Source organism: Clavelina lepadiformis, chromosome 2 (genome assembly GCF_947623445.1).
Source record: "Clavelina lepadiformis chromosome 2, kaClaLepa1.1, whole genome shotgun sequence".
In the NCBI taxonomy this organism is placed as follows: Eukaryota; Metazoa; Chordata; class Ascidiacea; order Aplousobranchia; family Clavelinidae; genus Clavelina; species Clavelina lepadiformis.
The window spans coordinates 19,741,464-19,760,194 of NC_135241.1; the positions used below are offsets into that span (position 1 = coordinate 19,741,464).

Genomic DNA, 18,731 nt, shown 5'->3' on the forward strand with positions numbered 1-18,731 from the left:
TAATATTGAGAAAGTGTGCAGCACCTACAATAAAAACTTTTTCTTGTAAACTATTTCTGTTGCAATATAAAAACCTTTCGGCTGACAAGAGGTTAGAGTATTTTAACCGCACGCAATAATAGAGTCAGATAATTCAACAGGTAAATTAAGTTAACATAAGTTAAGTTAAAACAGATAAGCTCTGCATCTGCATTAATAGTCTCTGCAATGTCGTTATAATTAAGATTAGTATTATGAAAATAAGTGATTTCACTTCAAAGGTTATTCTACTGCTGTCAAATGTATGCATAATTTCCATGCAGGACTCCACGATTATTGTGATCTCGCAAAGCCATATAAAACGTGTAGCAGCTGGTACTGTTTCGACCGACTGCTATTTCGACCGACTGCTTGAACAGTCGATTTCAAAACTAAGATTGGTGATGGTATGTTTCACATCGACGATACAACTTAAACGTTAGGGCACGGTACATATCTGTCTTTGCTACGACCTGGTCGTTAATCTAGTTAAAAATTAAGTTTGTCCGATTACTGGAAATGAAGTTGTTATGACGAGAATTCTTATATCCACACAGAAACGGTCACGTCTCAGGTGTTGTGATGTTTTTTTACTGAGGTTGACTGGCTACATCACCGTGTTTTATACTGTTGTTGCTGTTGTTGAGAACTCTCTTAATTGTTTACGTGACACCACTTTTAAACCATTACACGTATTATACAGTAGCCGCCGCTTATAGGATCCACGGATATTGGATCCAGCCGCGTATTGTTGGAGCAAAATCCCGTGGAACGGAATTTCTACATTCTAACATAATCCAAAAATACTTCGCTTAGGCCTTAGCGGATCCACGCCTCCAGTTCGTGGATCCAGTCCCAACGTGTGGCCTCATAGTAAAATGCTGAAATGTAGTAAAAATCCTAGTAAAATGTTTTCCTGTAGCTGTTGTAACGTCTCTTTTCACTTTGTCGGCTCTGACTATGAGCCGTTGTGATGTAATACAGACTGTAGTTTGCGTGGGTATGTTTGAAAACATGCGGAGACTATCCAGTGAGACTTTGCGGTTTTTTGGTGATTTATGTGTTTTATTTTGTGTTCTTTGAGTTATTTTAGACGTTCGTATACATTGCATGATTAACAACCAAGCACACAGAGTTTGTTTTAGTCTTATGGAGACCTAAAGTAGACCCGCCGCTTGTAGTATCCATTTCTCCTGGAAAGGAGGTGGATCTTATAAGCGACGACTACTGATTACTTTTTCTATGTACAGTATATGTTATATTATATAGAGCCTGCAGTTCTTACATATAAATCACAGATTATATTACATATTATATTACATGTTTTTTTCCGCTGCTACCTATTGGGAATACTTGCTTACAATACAGTAATATCTTATGTACTGTCTTGCATACTTTCGTGATATTATTATGCTTGCCTTTTTAGTACACTAGTTTTAAAACGGGATGCAACGTATGATATTTTTTGAATGCTTAGGGGTAGTGTTGTGCATCTAGTATGTACGATTTTGTCCAGAAAGATTTTGGATTAACTGGCCATAAGCGAAAGCTGCCAAATGCAGAGATGATTATAATCATTCATAATATATTTTGATTGCAAAAGAAGATATCAATCAACAAAAAAACGGTAATTATTGAACAATAGCCGCGTAAGGCGATAATAATTTTTCTTTTAGAATACAGGATTGCTATAGCTGTAAAATTCCGCATGATAGCAAATACAACGGCAAACATGTCGGATTTTATGAGTGGTCATAGTCATTCAGTCTTCTTTGTCGGTGCTGCCAGCATGACCTTCTTAACTCTCGCCATGGATATCGCGTTGTATAAATCGGTTGAAATCAACCTAGTCAGATAACCCTGTAAATAGAATCCTAAATATTGAGAGGACTTGAGCTAACAACAAAGAGAATAGTTTTACAGAATACGATACTAAACGTGTCGTACATATCGTGATGATAAAAACAACAAAGACGAAAATTGATTTCAATTCTGTTATGTTACATATACAGTAGCATGCAGCAAAGCATTGCTCGTAGCAATCTTGAAATTCATTGGGCAACGCTCATGACATCGCTACATATTAATTCATTTAATAATTGTTAATATGCTCGTTATAACAAACCTTATAGTGAATGCAGTTTTTTTACGATTATAGCCTACTTCTCTCAAAGATAGCAATACGTTAAAATTCCGATGAAAACAATTTTTATAGAAATAGACATGCATAGTAATTTTCAAATTAATATACCGTAGCATAACGTTTTTAATGTCTCGTCCCCAATTTTATTTTGGTTACACAAGTGTAAGTAGATTCTTGCCTGAAATGCGTGAGTCAAATAACCATGAGTCCATCTCGTCTTGTCAACGGTCGCCAACCACGACTTGCAGTAGTCTTCCGCTGAAATCATTTTTTTATAACGCGGGAGATATTCCGTCAAGTTACTTTGCACCAACGAAGGCATACAACTCTGGATTAAACATAGTGAAATGCATGCATATTACAAGCTTTTATTTTATCAGATATATTGGTTTAGCACAATTAAAATATAAAATTTACCTGAATTGTAATGCCTTTGCTTTCGTACTCGTAGCTTAACCCTTGAGAAAAGAAGTTGAGGAACGTTTTTGTTGCGCTGTACATTAAGAGGTATGATGTTGGTTTTACAGCTGAGATGGAAGACACGTTTAATATGAGTCCTCGTTTTCGTTCGACCATCCCCGGAAGGACAATCTGTGTCATCTGCAAAAATATTACTTAAAATTAGGGAATGAAATTAGTACGTTTTTGGTATAACTCGTCATTTACACCCAGGGTACTATTACTTTCTTAAATTGCGAAGCAAAAGTGAGTTTGTCGTTTATCACCACAACGATTTTCGCTGAATGGCCGGTAAATGAAACGGACATGTTTAAAATATTTTCTTCGTCAACTGTGGAAGTGTATGCTATTTGCCAAACATGTGAACTGCATATGCTCTTGTTTAAGACAAACTTAATTCATCGTTGGGTTTGTATCCTTACAATATATATCGGTAAAACAGTTTCTACTTACCTTTACAGCTGATATTACGTTCACCCGGATTATGTTTCTTATTAGCGTTGAAAGATTTGGGATATCGAGAAATTTACCCAACTTATGGCCGATACCAACATTATTAACTAATGTCCCTATGTCAAGCCCTTGCAAGAAATCGGTTATTTGGTCGTAAATTTCTTCATCGAGGCTGAAATCTATCGCCAGCCACTTTGTTTGCACATTGTATTTTCTCTCTGCAATTTAGATTGACTTTGTAGGTGCTCTCTATAGTACGGATAAAATAATTTGATGAATTAATTTGTCATTTCACATTGCATCGCTATTATTTACCTATTTCACTTGCCACTGTTTTCAGTTTTTCTTGGTTCCGGCTTATTAAGACAATGTTTTGACCACGTGAAGCAAGCTATTGTAAATATCGTTTTGGTTAAGTGCTTATAACATAGGAAAATTCAGCAAAGTTTAGCTATCAGATCAACCAGACTTATGTTGTTTAAGAAATATATATTTCGCCCTACAACATCTTCAGTTTCTATAAAAGGCAAGCAGTAAAGTACAATATAACGTAAACGATTTAAACCATAATAGTTTCTAGTAATGTAAAAATTGTGCTTAGCCAAATAGTGTTAGGAAATAATTAAAAGAAAGTAAAGTATCTGCAATCAAAGAGAAAGTTTAACGTTTTGCAGTTAATAAAATTATTGCTTATAATGTATAATGATAAGCACAAAACATTACAATATAGTGAAAAATAGCTACTGTACTTGTGAACTTTATCAACACAACGAATACCTGAAACGCAGTCGCTTTTCCAATTCCACTTGTTGGTCCAGTTACAACTATAAAAGCACACATATACGCTGTAGTGAATAGAACTAACTATACAAGACTTAACTACCATCTCATTGTATTCATTTCATATTTGAAAACAACGTTTTTTTACCACTTTTTACTATACTGACAAAGAGTACGCTACACGGCAGGGACCTCGTTTCAGGAGGGGACCTGTACCCCAAACTTTTTAACAACTATCATAGTTTATCACAAGTGAAACTGTATTCTGAGACTGCCAATGCGTATCACACCAAGTTTGTCCGCTTCGAAGTTTTCTAGCAAACTCGGTCTCTGCTATACTGTATTTAACCTTTTGGACATCTTTTCGTCCAGTTGTTGTACCAAAACTGGTTTAGTTTAAACTTACCTGACCATTTGCCATATTGACTGAAATCCGGATATGTGGAGAAGAAATACAAACGAAATCCTTCTCTTAACTTTAGCACAAGCTTCACAATAAAATATGAAAAAGTTAAGATGCCAATATACTGAAAAATTGAGCAATCCATTTCGAGTATGAGACGTGTCTTAACAAAATACGTATAACACCGGTTTCCGATTAAACGAATGCTGATGCTTATAAGTTATCAGAAAAATGCGTCACCCATACCGATTAATAATTAATAGAATGTTAGTATTACCGGTTAATAACCGCGTTAATAGTTAATCAAACTATTTTTCCCGTACGAGCTTAATCCAAACGTGGAATGTTAGCTGCTTGCTACAAAAGGAAATTAAGGCATCTTTTATAAAAACTTGTGTTGTTTATTTTTTGTTTTTCTATTGGCCAACTTTGTTCTTTACTTCGATGGCGATCGAAGTAAAAAACTTCTCAGCTAGGTAAAATAACGTGTTTTTTACATAACACTTTCACTCCTTTTCATATGTGAATGCGTGTATTCCTTTTAGTATAGCATATGTGCTAAAAGTTAAACTAGTTTCTTTGGTACAGGTGCCATATAACTTTCACATTTTCATATATGCATGCACACGTATGTTAGACAAATCGTCGTTAAATCTTTTTGTCTAAAGCCAAGGAAGTATTATTTTTGCCGACAAAAAATGCTTATCAGAGGTTACATTGATTTGTATAGTCAACTAAGTAAGTAAGTTGTTTTCACATTCCTCCCTTACAAACCCAAACACTGTCAATTCCTCCCCAACAAAAATCATCAATCAACAATCAGTCCATATTAGCCAAATAATTGTTGTTTTTCATGTGAAAGGTATTACAGTAGTCGCCGCTTTATAAGCCCACTTCTGGACCGGACCATTTTGGGCTTATTAAGCGGAATAAGTGTTTTCGTCAATCTAGAGCGACGGTACACAGTACACACTACACAATACCCACACACCACAAGCAAGTTTACTGTCGCATGCAATAACTTTATTAACAATTTTACGTTTAACTGCACACTTCGCTAAGTTTTTAGCTTACTGCAGTTCTTCAAATTCTAAACCTACTGTACCACACACCGCAACAGTTACCATACATCACATTACCATTATTATATACTACAGTGAGACCTCGTTAATCCGGACCACTTCGTTTCGTCAAAAAATGTCGGTTTAGCGGGGTATCCGGATTATCGGAAAGTAAAAAATCAATCAATCTTGCAAATGCAGCACCGTGTTCAAAACGAAGTATGCACCTTACTCCAATTCTAAGTACCGACTTTCTGGCTGGACAGCAACTAAAATAAAATTATATTTTTTGTATGATCCGACCCAGTGTCGAACCCCAGAACCACCGTATTAAAGACGAATGCTCTCCAAGTGACGAACATTCGGCGGCAAATCGGTTTGACAACCGCTCTTGCATGGCGAAGCATTCCGGCGGGACAAGCAGTCTGAACTTTCTTTGACCTGTTTCCAATCTTTGCGCAATGCGATATCTAAAGCTGATAGCACGATTGAGTTGCAGTAGTATGTCTTCAATAGATTGCCGCACTCAACCGATGTAATGTACGTATTTTTTTGCGACCGCGGAAGCGTTGTTTGTTACTGTTGATGAACAATTTATTTTTTCGTTTCTAAAATACTGTACAGTATTTCATAGTATGACTAAAAAGCTGTGCGGCTAAAATTTTTTACAAAGCGCAATGCTGTACAGTACTGTACTTTTGAATCAATAAAGACCGCAACGTTATTATGCGTAGATAATAATCGGCTATTGTTTCGTCAACTAACTACCCAGTGTACATAGTGTATTAGGACAATCGTGAATCATTTTCGCTTAATTGTTAATAATCCGGTTTATCGGATTTTATTGCTATTGATTTAGCACATTTGTTCCAAAACTTTTGTGTCGGAGTCGGACAGCGGGGTTTCCGGATTAAAGGGGTAAAATGCATAGGAAGAAATCCGTTCCCGGCAGTTTTGTGTCGGATAGCGGGGATTCCGGTTGTTCGGGGTCCGGATTAACGAGGTCCCACTGTATATAGCAGGGGTGGCCAAACTGCGGCTCTTGAACCGCATGCGGCTCTTTGAGCCTTTGATTGCGGCTCTTTAATGAATTACACTGTGCTGCGTTTGAAAATTTTTTTTCAAAGGTCAAAGATGTTTTAACTGTTTCTGAATCGATTTTTTGCGCTGAACTCAAAAATGCAACCAGTTTTTTTCAAATAGGTCAAGTTTTTTTTCTATCGCATATTTAATTATGCTAGCTTTGGTCATTATTGTGCACAAAGAAACTAATTTCTGGGGTAGCTTAATTGGTCATGCATGTTGTCAATTTTCGCAAGATGGTATTTTTATTTGAATGTAAGGTTTTTGCAATGACAGCCATTTTAAATACTAAAAAAATATAATGACACAGTTGAAATAAAGGCACTTACAACTAACCAAGAAAGCTTCCTAACACATAATTTTGTTCAACGGCGCTCAACCTAAAAGTAGAAGTTAATATGTTACACTATAGACACGTAAACACTTAACATCACAAATGTGTTTAAATGTGAAATACTTGCCAACATCAATGTGTGAAATAAAAACGAAGTGTTCAAAATAGCTTAACACAGAAAGCGTTGTGCGGCACATGATGATATTACGACGTTAAATGCAATAACAATATAAATACAAATGATTTATGCTGACAAAAAGTGTCGCTTCAAAGATTTTCTTCTATGTGTGGTATTGGGAAGATCTCTTTTTAAGCACCAACAGTAATCTGCAAGCATGTTTACGTCCCAGTATCCTTGGTACCTTTCTTCCATATGGCGAAGGTCTTGGTGGAATCTCTCTCCCTGTTCTTCGCTGTAGTCACCACAGTTGTCAGGAAAGTAATCTAAATGCGAACTCAGAAAGTGCATTTTCACAGACATCCGGGCTCCAAGGGATTGAAAGCTTCCAAGCAGCTCTTTAACCTGTGCTTCATAATCAGGGCTTCTATGCTTTCCAAGGAAGTTTGAAATTACTACTCGAAATCCTGTCCATGCTCTTTTTTCTACTGCACTCATGTGTGCAGTAAAACCTTCGTCTTTCATCAGCTCACGGATCTGTGGCCCATCAAAGACTCCTGCTCGTAGCTTCGCTTCAGAGATACGGGGAAATTTCATTTGTAAGAACTTGAAGGTTGGGCCATCTTTATCAAGTGCTTTGGTATAGTTTTTCATGAGACCAAGTTTAATGTGGAGAGGTGGCAAAAGAATATTTTGTGGATCAACTAAGTAAGCAAATTTGACATTTTTAAAATGTAAAAAATGTACTTTGGTCTGCATCCCATGTGTCTTGTTCACTTGCTTTGCTCTCTGCAGATGAAGAACACTCCATTTCACTTATTTCTCCAGGTGGTTCTGTAACAGGAATACCAGGGCCATGTGGTACTGGTTTCATGGCTGAAGGAACATCAGGGTACTTCACATGTTGTTTGTTCTTCCGGTTTATTCCTAAAATGAAAAAGAACACTGTTACTCTTAAATCAAGCAATTAATGAAAATGCCTCCATACAGTGCAAGTATCAGCATACCTTGTAAGTTGGTCATGCAAAAATAACAATCAGTGACATGGTCTTTTCCTTCTCTCCATACCATAGGAATACCAAAAGGAAGGCTCTTTATTTTCTTTAGGCTCCATAATCTCAAGTTTTCAACGCATGCTCTACAACATATATGCGGAGCAAATGCCTTGTCCTGATCGCCTAGTTTTACTCCAAAATACGCATAATATGCTTTCTTAACAAACTGCGTAATTTTTGCTTGGCGACTGCGCAGGGTGACCTTGCCACATATGTAACAGAACCTGTCTGGATCATTTTTGCACTTTCTCATTGTACTGTAAAAACAAATCATCTAAACTGCACACTAAACTAGCCTGTAAAAACAAGTTCAGATGTTTAACTTTTCAAGCACCAGGTGCATTCGTTATGTTCTTCTCATTGTGATGTCACTGAAGTTTCATCAAAACTTAATTCAAAAGCTAAATCATTTTTATGACATCACAAATCTCAATCGCAAACGCTGAAGTTGTCAAAAATTTCAAATGCAATTTGCCAAAAAACTAGACCTGATTGAAGAAAACGGATAACAGTTTTGGATTCAGCATCAAAAAGTACAATAAGAACCGTCAATACTTTAGTAACCTAAAAATTAACGCAGCACAGTGTTATCATTGTTGAATTAGACATGCATTTTCCCGGTCTAGACGAGTTGTTTGATCAAATTATGAAACAATACGTTCTGTCACAGGTAGTAACAATTGAATCATTGTTAGTAATAATCAAATTACACACCAAAAAGTACATTATTGTACAAAAGTGTGCTAACTTGTACACTGTAGTTAAGTAAACTGTCAGATTGAATCTGTACGTCAGGGCTGACCTAGTTTTAAATCTTGGTTCCGGTTATACTAATAATTGCAAAAAGAGTTGGTGAAGCCAAGGTGGAGACTCATAGTATCACCACACAGCAATAATGTTTATCAATAGCTACACATCGATGTGAGTGAATAAATTCGTGTTTTTTATTGTGTTTGTATTGTGGCTCTTTTAAAACTGGAATTTGTTATGTGCGGCTCGACAATGAAGCAGGTTTGGCCACCCCTGCTATATAGAATAGAGTCTAGAGTAGACGAATGACCACCAACGATCAAGTTTGTGACGTAACACTTGCAATTGCATTTAATGTGTAGCCTACCGTAATACACTACTGTACTGCCAAACCATCATCACCCATGTACTCAAGGTCAAATTATGGAAAATCTCTCCGAAAATGGGCTTATTAAACGGAGTTTTAGGCTTACAAAGCGGAGCATTTTACTACAGGAACAAATGGATTAAACCGGGACCGTGCTGAATTGGGCTTAATAGGCGGCTGGGTTTACCAACCGCGGGCTTATAAAGTTGCGACTCATGTATAAATAAAAGTAAGCTTATAATGTGTATAAATAAATTTCAATAAATTTTTGAAAGACTTTCCATTCAAAATTTCTCCCTTAACCATTTTTCCTTCCTTAACATAACGAATTCCTCCTTAGGGAGTCAAGTGGCTCACTTTGAGAAACACTGGTCTAGAGTCTAAAGTTTAGATTCTAAACTCTAGAGCGGTGTTTTTTGGGAACATCTGGTCCGTTTATTGTAAGTTAATAATATTTTTGGCTAGTTTCCTTTTTTGTCTTTGTTTTTGTCACGTTAATGTATTGTTTACTATAGCAACTGTATAGTTATCCATAAGCGTTTCTGGGAAACGGTAACATTAGTGACAACGTACTGACGATACAGTACAGTATATCGAAATGAGGTTGCAAAATGAAATATAAGCTTTAACACGTTAGTATCAACCATATGCCAGGAAAACTATGGTCTCCACCTCACAGTAGTGCGCAGGAAAAAACATTGCTTTGCGAAAAAGACGAAAGCGTCAGACAAAATAAAACACAAGCTTAATCCCATAAAAAGGTTGTTAGGCTTTCAAATAACGAAAAGCATTTTTTCTTTCGTCACCTCATGCGATTTAGTGATAGTATATATAAACTGTCACTGTTTCACTGAAAGATCGTACGTTCGAAGCTATTTTTCACTGTTTCTTTTTAACCTAGCTTGAATGTTATAATTTATAACGTATTGACTTAAACAAAGCCTATAATAAATCTTCGCCGCCATACAAGTCTTCGAGAGCCGCATGTTTGACTCCCAAGAACTAATGCAGAGGTCACCTAACTACGGCCTCACTCTGCCACAAATGACCTTATTATATTGCAGCCTATTCAACAAGGTATTCATCCGGCCCGCGAGCGTCAGTTCTCATGCTTATCTGACCCTTTGTGAAAAAAGTTTGGTGATGCCTGTGTCACGGGATTATTTTTATGCACCTGTTTTGTTGACACCACATTATACAGCGTCTTTTCTTTGCATTGTGTTGTTTTTATGCATGTTCACGGTCTGCCGTATTTTCCTTGTTTATGTTCTTTTACTTGTTCTTGTTCACCTGTTTTTTTCCAAATTTCTTGTGACGTCTCACGTAGTTACCCCAAAGGCCTAATTAGTATCGTGTTTTACGTTCCACGTTGATTCCTTCATCGCGTGGAATTTGTTTGGTGTAGTACTGTGCTCGGCTGGGCGACGGTTGTCGGTAGTTATGTTTTGGTTTTAGAGTAAGATGGATGTTTTTATGAAAGAAAATACCATTACAAGTTAACAAGGCAAAACCGGCCAAGTGACTAGCCGTTAAGGCGGGAAGATTCCTGGCTAAGGAAAATCTTTGTTACACCTGAACTAATGGGTCTTTAACCAAACAATACTAGAAAAGCCCCGATCGATCTGCAGTCATGAGGTTTTTATTTTGACGCCAAAATAAATGCCTTGTTTTGACTTTTCGAAATCTGGTCAGGGCGCAAATACAAAGAAGGTTGACACGAAGCACTTGAAAATACTTTTGTAGGCTACAACTACAAACGTTATGCAAGATATAAATAAGGTTACCGTTTGCCTTGCTTATAATGGGTGTAGTTATGCTGCTGGTAAGCGGCTTATTTCAATTCCATACAACTACAAGCAAGGGTGCAGTTTTGCCAGAGCGCCGCTCCGACATCTTTGCGAGCTTTGGCAGCCCAGCACCGTTAATAACGTCTTAAGTTGAAGAAATATATGTCTTTTCTTTTTGAAATTCACAGTTATTTTGTGATGATAAGTTATTAGTGAATGCAAGCACAAAATGTGACAAATATAGAAACAGCATAAAAATGTCAGGCTTTATCAGGTCCTATGTTGAGCTTAGGCATCTATTATATTGTTGGCACTACACCCCTGACTATACAATTGTGGTGTTTTGGGCCTTGAAGTTATTCTTGTCTTCGGAATTGTGGAAACGTCGTCCGAGCGTGATGAATTGTCAAGAGCAAGCCATACATACGGCAACCTGGTGCTGGTTTCAAAATATTTTTATCAAAATTTATGTTTTCAATAAAGTCACTGAGATAATAATGTAATAGCCTAAACTTTACCAAAATCCCTGTATTTTTGAAAATACCTGTGGCGTACAGTAATTTGTTCTGCGCTTGATAGCAATACGTTACTTGTGAAACATTTTTTTTAACGAAAATCAAAAGGAAAACAGAAATCAAAATAACCATTAAAACCAAGACAAAAATAGAAAAGAAAAATTAAAAAAACACTAAAATAAAAGTAAAAATGGAAATCAAAATAAAAACAGAAATTAAGTTAAAAAAGGAAGAATAAAAACCAAATTGAAAATAAAATCGGAAATCAAAAATACGTTGCAAATAATAAAGTGATAACTATTGGCTTTCATACTACACCACCGTTATGCACTTCGAAACTACTGTAAAACCTTCTAAATGATTGCATTACATTTTCTAGTATAACTGATCAGTAACCACTTAGGGCGGTTAGTCGTGTGTTGTGACACGTAGCCTATTTCCTTTAAGTCGAAAATTTGCGGTGCACCAAATTAAAGTCAATGATATTCTGTACAATTATAACTATTATTGGTGATTGTTTGATATTGAATTTTGCTATATAGTACTGATGGATTGAAATACCATGATCTTATGAAAATATAATCAACTACAAGCCCAAGTGCCCATGAATTATTTTCAATATACCATCTTTTTTGCTTTATTTATCGCCGCTTCTCATATTTATAAAAATCATTGTTATAGTTGAAAAATATTACAAGTGTTTATTTTAGTGACTTGAACTAAGTTTTAATTGAAAAATGTTGAAACGCAAACTTCACAGAATTTCTCAATGACAAGCAATTTCAACCGTGAATGCAACTTCACCTACATTCAAAATACTGTAATAGTGTACGTGAACAGCTATTCCATTTTACATAGCAATTAATATTTTCGTGGTAAAATAGCTCACACTATAACGGAATACGAAATGAACTTAACCATTTATAACATAATTTGTATGTTTCCTGACCACAAAGAACCTGAATTCAAATATGCGATTTTAAATATGGGCTATACATACTATCACATGTTTTGTTGTTATAGTTATGTTGATTCACGACTTTGGTGCTAAACTTCTAGTCATATTTCAAAACACATTCCATTCATTTATTCTTCTTTTCATTGGCCGCTTTTAATGCACTCTTCAAGCTAGACCCAACCATTTTATGGAATAAATTGCTTGGAAGTTGTCGCATTATAAATGCCTGCAAATAATGGTTGAAATAACAATAACAAACTGAGTAACGTATTTAGATGACGCCACTACGCAGTAGGTGCTTGAAAAGTGCCCTGATATTCACAATCTGGGTGGCTGAACAATATCTGGCTCGCATGATGAAGACATACGACAAACGAATTGAAGAGCATTATGTTTTGTGCACGTTATGGGTTAAAATAGAGCAGAATCAATATGGTAAAACTTGCCTCAATTGCGTGTTTCCAATATCCATGAGTCCATCTTGCTTTACCCACTGTTGCCAACCACGACTTACAGTATTGTTCTGCTGTGGGCATTTTTTGGACTTCACTAAATTTTTCTGTCATGTTAGACCGCACTGTCCCTGGCATGCAGCTCTATGTAATAAAATTGTTTCCATATTTAATATCTCATCAGCGTTTAGCCAAATAACGCAGTGATTGGCGTACACTTTGAACTAATATTGCTCACATGCAGGCTGTTTGCTGTGATTAAACAATATAATTTGTCTTAAAAATACAATACTGTATTAGAACTGAAATGCTTGCCTGTATGGTAATGCCTTTACTTTCATATTCATAACTTAGTCCTTGAGAAAAGAAGTTGATAAATGTTTTTGTTGCCGAGTACATGGTCATTATTTGTATTGGTCTAACAGCTGCCATTGAAGCAACGTTTAAAATAAGTCCTCGTTTTCGTCGAACCATGCCAGGGAGCACAACTTGTGTCATCTGTTGAGCATAAATAGTTTGTTGTAAATGCAGTACCTTTTGATCTGTCAGTAGCAACGTGATAATCAAAACTCGATTGTTTTTACACTGATAACTTCTCGACATTGTAACTTGAAGTCGAAACCAGCAACTGCCTAGAAAACAGCAACTGCCTAACTAGAAATTAAGAAGAGTATCATATACTAGGCCTATATTGTCATTTGTTAACAGATAAACGGAAAAATGACGATTTTTACATTTTCATTATTTCTTTAGTTTTGAAAATGATGAAGTACTTCCAGACATTGACATAGTGTACGACTGAGGGACATAGACACAATGCGCAATGACGTATGACGTATACACATCCTCTTTACTTACCTTTACGACTGACATTATGTTAATTCGAATTATGTGTCTTATTAAATTTGTAAGATTTGGGTGTTCATGGAAGCAAGAAATTTCCTGAGCAATTCCAACATTATTAACCAGTGTTCCAATATCGAGACCTTGCAAAAAATCGGCTATTTTGTCGTATATTTCCTCGTCATCACTAAAATCTATCGTCAGACACTTGGTTTGGACGTTGTGTTTGCTCTCTGCAAATACACATGTTTAACACCATTAAACTTTGTTAAGAGTTGAGTTTTTATTTAATGTCACTTCACTCTTTTCAAGTTTCATATTCAAACTACTAGCGTAGCTTATACACTCACCGATTTCATTTGCCACATTTCTCAGCTTTTCTTCATTTCGGCTTATTAAGACTATGTTTTGACCATATGAAGCCAACTATGCATTTAAAATTGAATACGTCATTAAGGGTAATAACTGGTTTCACTTTGTTCATTTTAAGCAAACCCATTACCTGAAAAGCAGTTGCCTTTCCGATACCATCCGTAGATCCGGTTACAACTGAAAAGCACCGATCAGATGTTATGCAAGTTACTGTATGCTTGCTTGTTGTTTTAGTTTTTAATCTTCATACGAGCCTACGTATTTTGCTTACCTGACCACTTGCCGAATTTGCTGAAATCCGGATAAGTCGAGAAGATATACAAGCGACTGCCTTCTATTATCTTCAGTACAATCTTGACGATGAAATACAGAGAAGTAAAAATGCCAATATACTGAAAAACTGAACAATCCATTTCGAAGAAGCTTTAAGTTTTAACAGATGCGCAAAACCAATTACTACTGGCAGTGAAATGTACACATTAGTGTTATGCTACATGGTCCAGCGATGTTGGTAATCGTTAACTTATATTGTTAACCGCTATAACCGAATGGATTGGGGAGGTCTTATCCAAACATGTAGCGTCTAGTTTTAGCTTGAGCCGACTGAATGATCCCAAGTCGATTATTATATTGCTGAACTGTGCTTCACCTAGCAACCTGTATTAATCGGTTTCTCTGAACGACTTCAATAAGCTTTCACAGCATTAAAAACTATTGCTTTAGCGAGTTCTTGATATATGAAAGTTTTATTACATTATTTTATCTGATATCGGCCGCTGGTACCAGCTCACAGAAAAAGTAATGAAGCGTACAAAAATGTTTACACAAACGTGATACGCTTGGCTGACTCAATGACTGTATTGCCGAAATCGACTCTAGTCTCGTTCATGTCAAGAAGCGTTGCGTTGTATCTGGAATATCCATGTAGCTTAATCTTGGTAGGCGCCTAACACAAGACGTCACATTTGGTTGTTGGTTTTAACAAAATTAAACCCTACTTGACGACGGTAGCTTACACACAACTTCGAAGAGGAAGAAAAAAATAAAATCAATACTTTAAAGTATCAACTTTACTGTAATAACATTATCAAAAATAAGCTGCATCAAAAACGCTACTATAGGCCTACTCTGTAGCTAACTTACAGTTATTATACTAATTATCTTGTGCATACATTGTGTATAAACTTTAAGCAGCAACACGTTAAAACGATAGTGATGCTACTGAAAACACTTAAACATTGCAACAGAAAATCGTACTTCTTATCCAAAGGTCAAAGCGGAAGGAATTGCTCACACCATGAAAAATCCTGCGGAAGGGCACGACAACAATGCAGCATGAGGTCCGTCATCCGGCAGCAACATGTATATGGTCGCGGGCATAAATTAAAATCAGGTTATGGTTACAGAAAAAGAAGTGGCACTTCCAACAAACAACGACCAAAATATTATATAGTTATTGAATAAAAGTGCACGAAATTAAGCTTAGAATTGAATAGATAACTGTCAATGGGATCAACAGACAAACACACCAATAATAACACAGCCAAACGAAAAAAAATTTTCTCGTACCGGAAATGTTTTAATGTTTTTAAAGTGTTTTTTGGCACTGAATCCGAAAATGGCTATGGTTTTACGGAATTGGCTCTACTTTTTAAAGTATTGATATTTTAATATTTTTATTTAATACGTGTTAACCGCATAAATTGGCATCTTAAAGAGCTTAAGAAATCCACAATATTGCGAGAGAGTTGGCATAAAACTATTCCAGGAACAGTATAAACCTCCTTTTATAAGAAAACTGTACACCTTATCACATTTTGTCACCTAGAGTCTTAGAAGAAGTTATTATAACAATAACAGACACTTTCCAGACGGATTAATCTTTTACAGCATATTCCAAAGAAAGGTTGATAAAATCTCCATTCCAAAGTCTTATCTTGCGTATCGTACAGTTCTCAGAGGCAGAAATATTGTAGGTGAAGTGCTTGACAAAGATTTCATAACTTGTGTTTAGCCAAGTCAGTAAATAATTTCTCATCTACTATACAGCTATAGTATAGTATCAGCAAGAATCCTGACCCATTTTGTTACATCTGTGGTTGACATACAACACAAAAGCAAAGAGAAAACATCACGAAATTTGTCAAGCAAGTGTTCTTTCATACTGCAAGATTAAACTTTGATGACCATGGCTTTGCATACATTGGGCTCCCCCCAAAGTAATCGGAAAAAAACAAACGTTTTTCGAATTCAGCTCCCCAAAATCGATGAAACATCTCCGACACAAAAAAATTGTGTTGACCAGTGTAATGAATAAGACACACTTATAATAGGCTATAGCTCTGATTTTGATTAGAAATCGGCTGTTGAACCATGCTCGCGTGCACATGCGCAGAGTTGATAACGCGATCAATACGTCACGACCGTTGAAGAGTAAACGGGTATTATAACAATATTGGCTCGGAATCTATTATATGTGATTACGGTGATGAATTTTTAGCGTCTGATTAAAAAAACTAACGGTAGAGTTTGCTGCAGATAAGTATTTATAAACTTTTGATATCGACTTTGTGTGACGGGTATTCTTTAACCCTTTGCGGTCCACCTACATCCCTGGGATGATAAACAAAATTATGTAATGCTGTCCACCTACATCCCTAGGATGACTTTTGTGTACAGCGGTTTTTACGGGTCTACCTACATTCTAAGAATGTTACAACATTTATTATCGATTTTGGAACACAGTAGATGGTATTTATTAGGGTTTTACCCTGACTTTTGTTAAGTTGAAGTGAATTTGGAACTGGAAACCAGTTAGTAAAACTGGGCTAGGCAAGGGCATTTCTTGCACTCAGCTATAATGAATTTTGCTTGTTATTGTATTTTATTACTACCTTACAGACGAGAGTTGTAGTAAATAGTATTGGATTGTTTATAGTAAAATGGCTGCTAGAAGGTTTAGTGCTAATGATGTACTTGAAATGCTTGATTCTGAAGATGAAAATAATTCAGACATGGAGGTTGATGAAGAGAGTGATTTTTCTGATTCAGATATGGAAATGAGTTATGATGGGAGCTCTGATCCTGATGAGCACTCAGACAGTGATGGATCTACCTCTAATGATGTTGTAGACTCTAATGGATGGAGAGTATGGCATGATAATGACAGTGATTTTCCTCATCACCCATTTACAGCTACTGATGTGGGACCAAACTTGGAAAAGATCCCAGAAACAGAATTGGAATATTTTCAAAATTTTATGTCGAATGAAATATTTATGGAAATTTTGGTGGCAACAAATGCATATGCAACAATACGACTACAGAAAAAAAGATTTGTAAAGACTTCTGTATGGTATGGTTGGCAAGATTTAACTTTGCCTGAATTAAAGAAAATTTGTCGCGTCAAGATCTGCCGTTTACATCGAGGATCGTGATGCATTTAGTTGGCAAGCTGCTGTCAAAAGTCAGAGCAAGTGGTTATCATATATATACAGACCGGTTTTATACAAGCTACACTCTAGCAAAAGAACTGCTTCAGAATAAAATCCACCTTACTGGAACTATCCAGAAGAATAGGGTTGGACTACCCACTGAAGTAAAGCGTTTGCGATTGAAAAATTTACAGTTGAAAGCATACCGTCATCCAGAAAATATTCTAACACTTGGATGGCAAGATAGACGCTTGATACTGATGCTCAGCACCTGGCACAATGTGGACACTGCACCCCACAGTCGTTGGCGAAATGGGAGGCAGGAAGATGTAGAGAAACCTGATGTAATCCGTGATTACACAGCTAACATGGGCGCAGTTGATCGTTCTGATCATTACTGCGCATCATACTCCTTCACACGAAAAACGCTGCGGTGGTGGAGAAAGCTATTTTTCTGGTTGGTTGAAGTATGCATGGTTAACTCATTCTTGGTTTACAAGGAGATGCAACACCTTAGAGATTCAAGACAACTACAATATAGAAACAAGGTGATTGTGCAACTAATAGGAGACGTCCGCAACAGGAAACCGAAACGAGGAAGGCCAAGTGAAAGCGATTCTGCTGAGCGCCTCAACAAATCACCACATTTCATCAAAAAAGGAGCAAGAGGTCACACAAAGAATTGCATGGTTTGCAACACCAAAGAACAAAGGAAAACCACCTTATTCTTTTGTGAAACATGCCAAAGAAAACCTGGTCTTCATCCAGGAGAATGCTTCAAAAAATATCACACCCAAGTCACCTACAAAGACTGACCAAAGTCCAGGCGTCATACAGGAGTTCACCAGAAAATTTCAACAGTGTGATAAGAGTGTGTTAATTTTACTTGTAAACAAACTGCATTTGTGTTTCAATAAACGTCAGTACTGTTTGAAATATGTGATACCTTTTGTCTAGAAAATACATGATGCAAAAAATTGAAAAAAATGCAAAAAACTGCGAAAAATAGCACTTTTAAAAACGCTAAAAAAAAAAAAACTAAAAAAAATTTCGCCAAAAAAATTTCACATCCGTACTCTACACATGAAAAACTACCCAAAAATGCAATAAAAAAAAATTGGACCTAGACTGACCGAAACGGTAAAAATAAATTGGACCGCAAAGGGTTAATATGGCGAACGACACCCACATGTTTTTGTGGTGCGTAGCAGTGTAATGTTTCCATGCGCGAACTCAAGTTCATTTTCTTTTGCACTGAAACGGACGAGCTGGTAAACAATTCTAAAAGGCGACAAGGTAAGTTATTCACCAAGTTCGCTTGTACTTATAAGGTAGATCTACGCAAT

General features: G+C 36.4%; 3 protein-coding genes across 3 annotated transcripts; all 3 read right to left on the reverse strand.

Annotated features, from left to right (window-relative positions):
- Positions 1–1,586: 1,586 nt before the first annotated feature.
- LOC143446044 (very-long-chain 3-oxoacyl-CoA reductase-like) lies at positions 1,587–4,444 on the reverse strand. The gene is made up of 6 exons (XM_076945492.1): positions 4,260–4,444; positions 3,851–3,897; positions 3,389–3,464; positions 3,074–3,291; positions 2,579–2,761; positions 1,587–2,489 (listed from the first exon to the last, which is right to left on the reverse strand). The coding sequence occupies exons 1-6, from the start codon at positions 4,399–4,401 to the stop codon at positions 2,256–2,258; spliced, it is 900 nt and encodes a 299-aa protein (XP_076801607.1). The 5' UTR covers positions 4,402–4,444; the 3' UTR covers positions 1,587–2,255.
- Positions 4,445–6,619: 2,175 nt separating this feature from the next.
- On the reverse strand, positions 6,620–8,333 carry LOC143447296 (uncharacterized). The gene is made up of 2 exons (XM_076947330.1): positions 7,860–8,333; positions 6,620–7,779 (listed from the first exon to the last, which is right to left on the reverse strand). The coding sequence occupies exons 1-2, from the start codon at positions 8,179–8,181 to the stop codon at positions 7,580–7,582; spliced, it is 522 nt and encodes a 173-aa protein (XP_076803445.1). The 5' UTR covers positions 8,182–8,333; the 3' UTR covers positions 6,620–7,579.
- A 3,005-nt stretch (positions 8,334–11,338) lies between these two features.
- Positions 11,339–15,266, reverse strand: LOC143445066 (very-long-chain 3-oxoacyl-CoA reductase-like). The gene is made up of 7 exons (XM_076943896.1): positions 14,223–15,266; positions 14,082–14,128; positions 13,930–14,005; positions 13,595–13,812; positions 13,052–13,234; positions 12,731–12,880; positions 11,339–12,510 (listed from the first exon to the last, which is right to left on the reverse strand). The coding sequence occupies exons 1-7, from the start codon at positions 14,362–14,364 to the stop codon at positions 12,409–12,411; spliced, it is 918 nt and encodes a 305-aa protein (XP_076800011.1). The 5' UTR covers positions 14,365–15,266; the 3' UTR covers positions 11,339–12,408.
- Between the last annotated feature and the right edge of the window lie 3,465 nt (positions 15,267–18,731).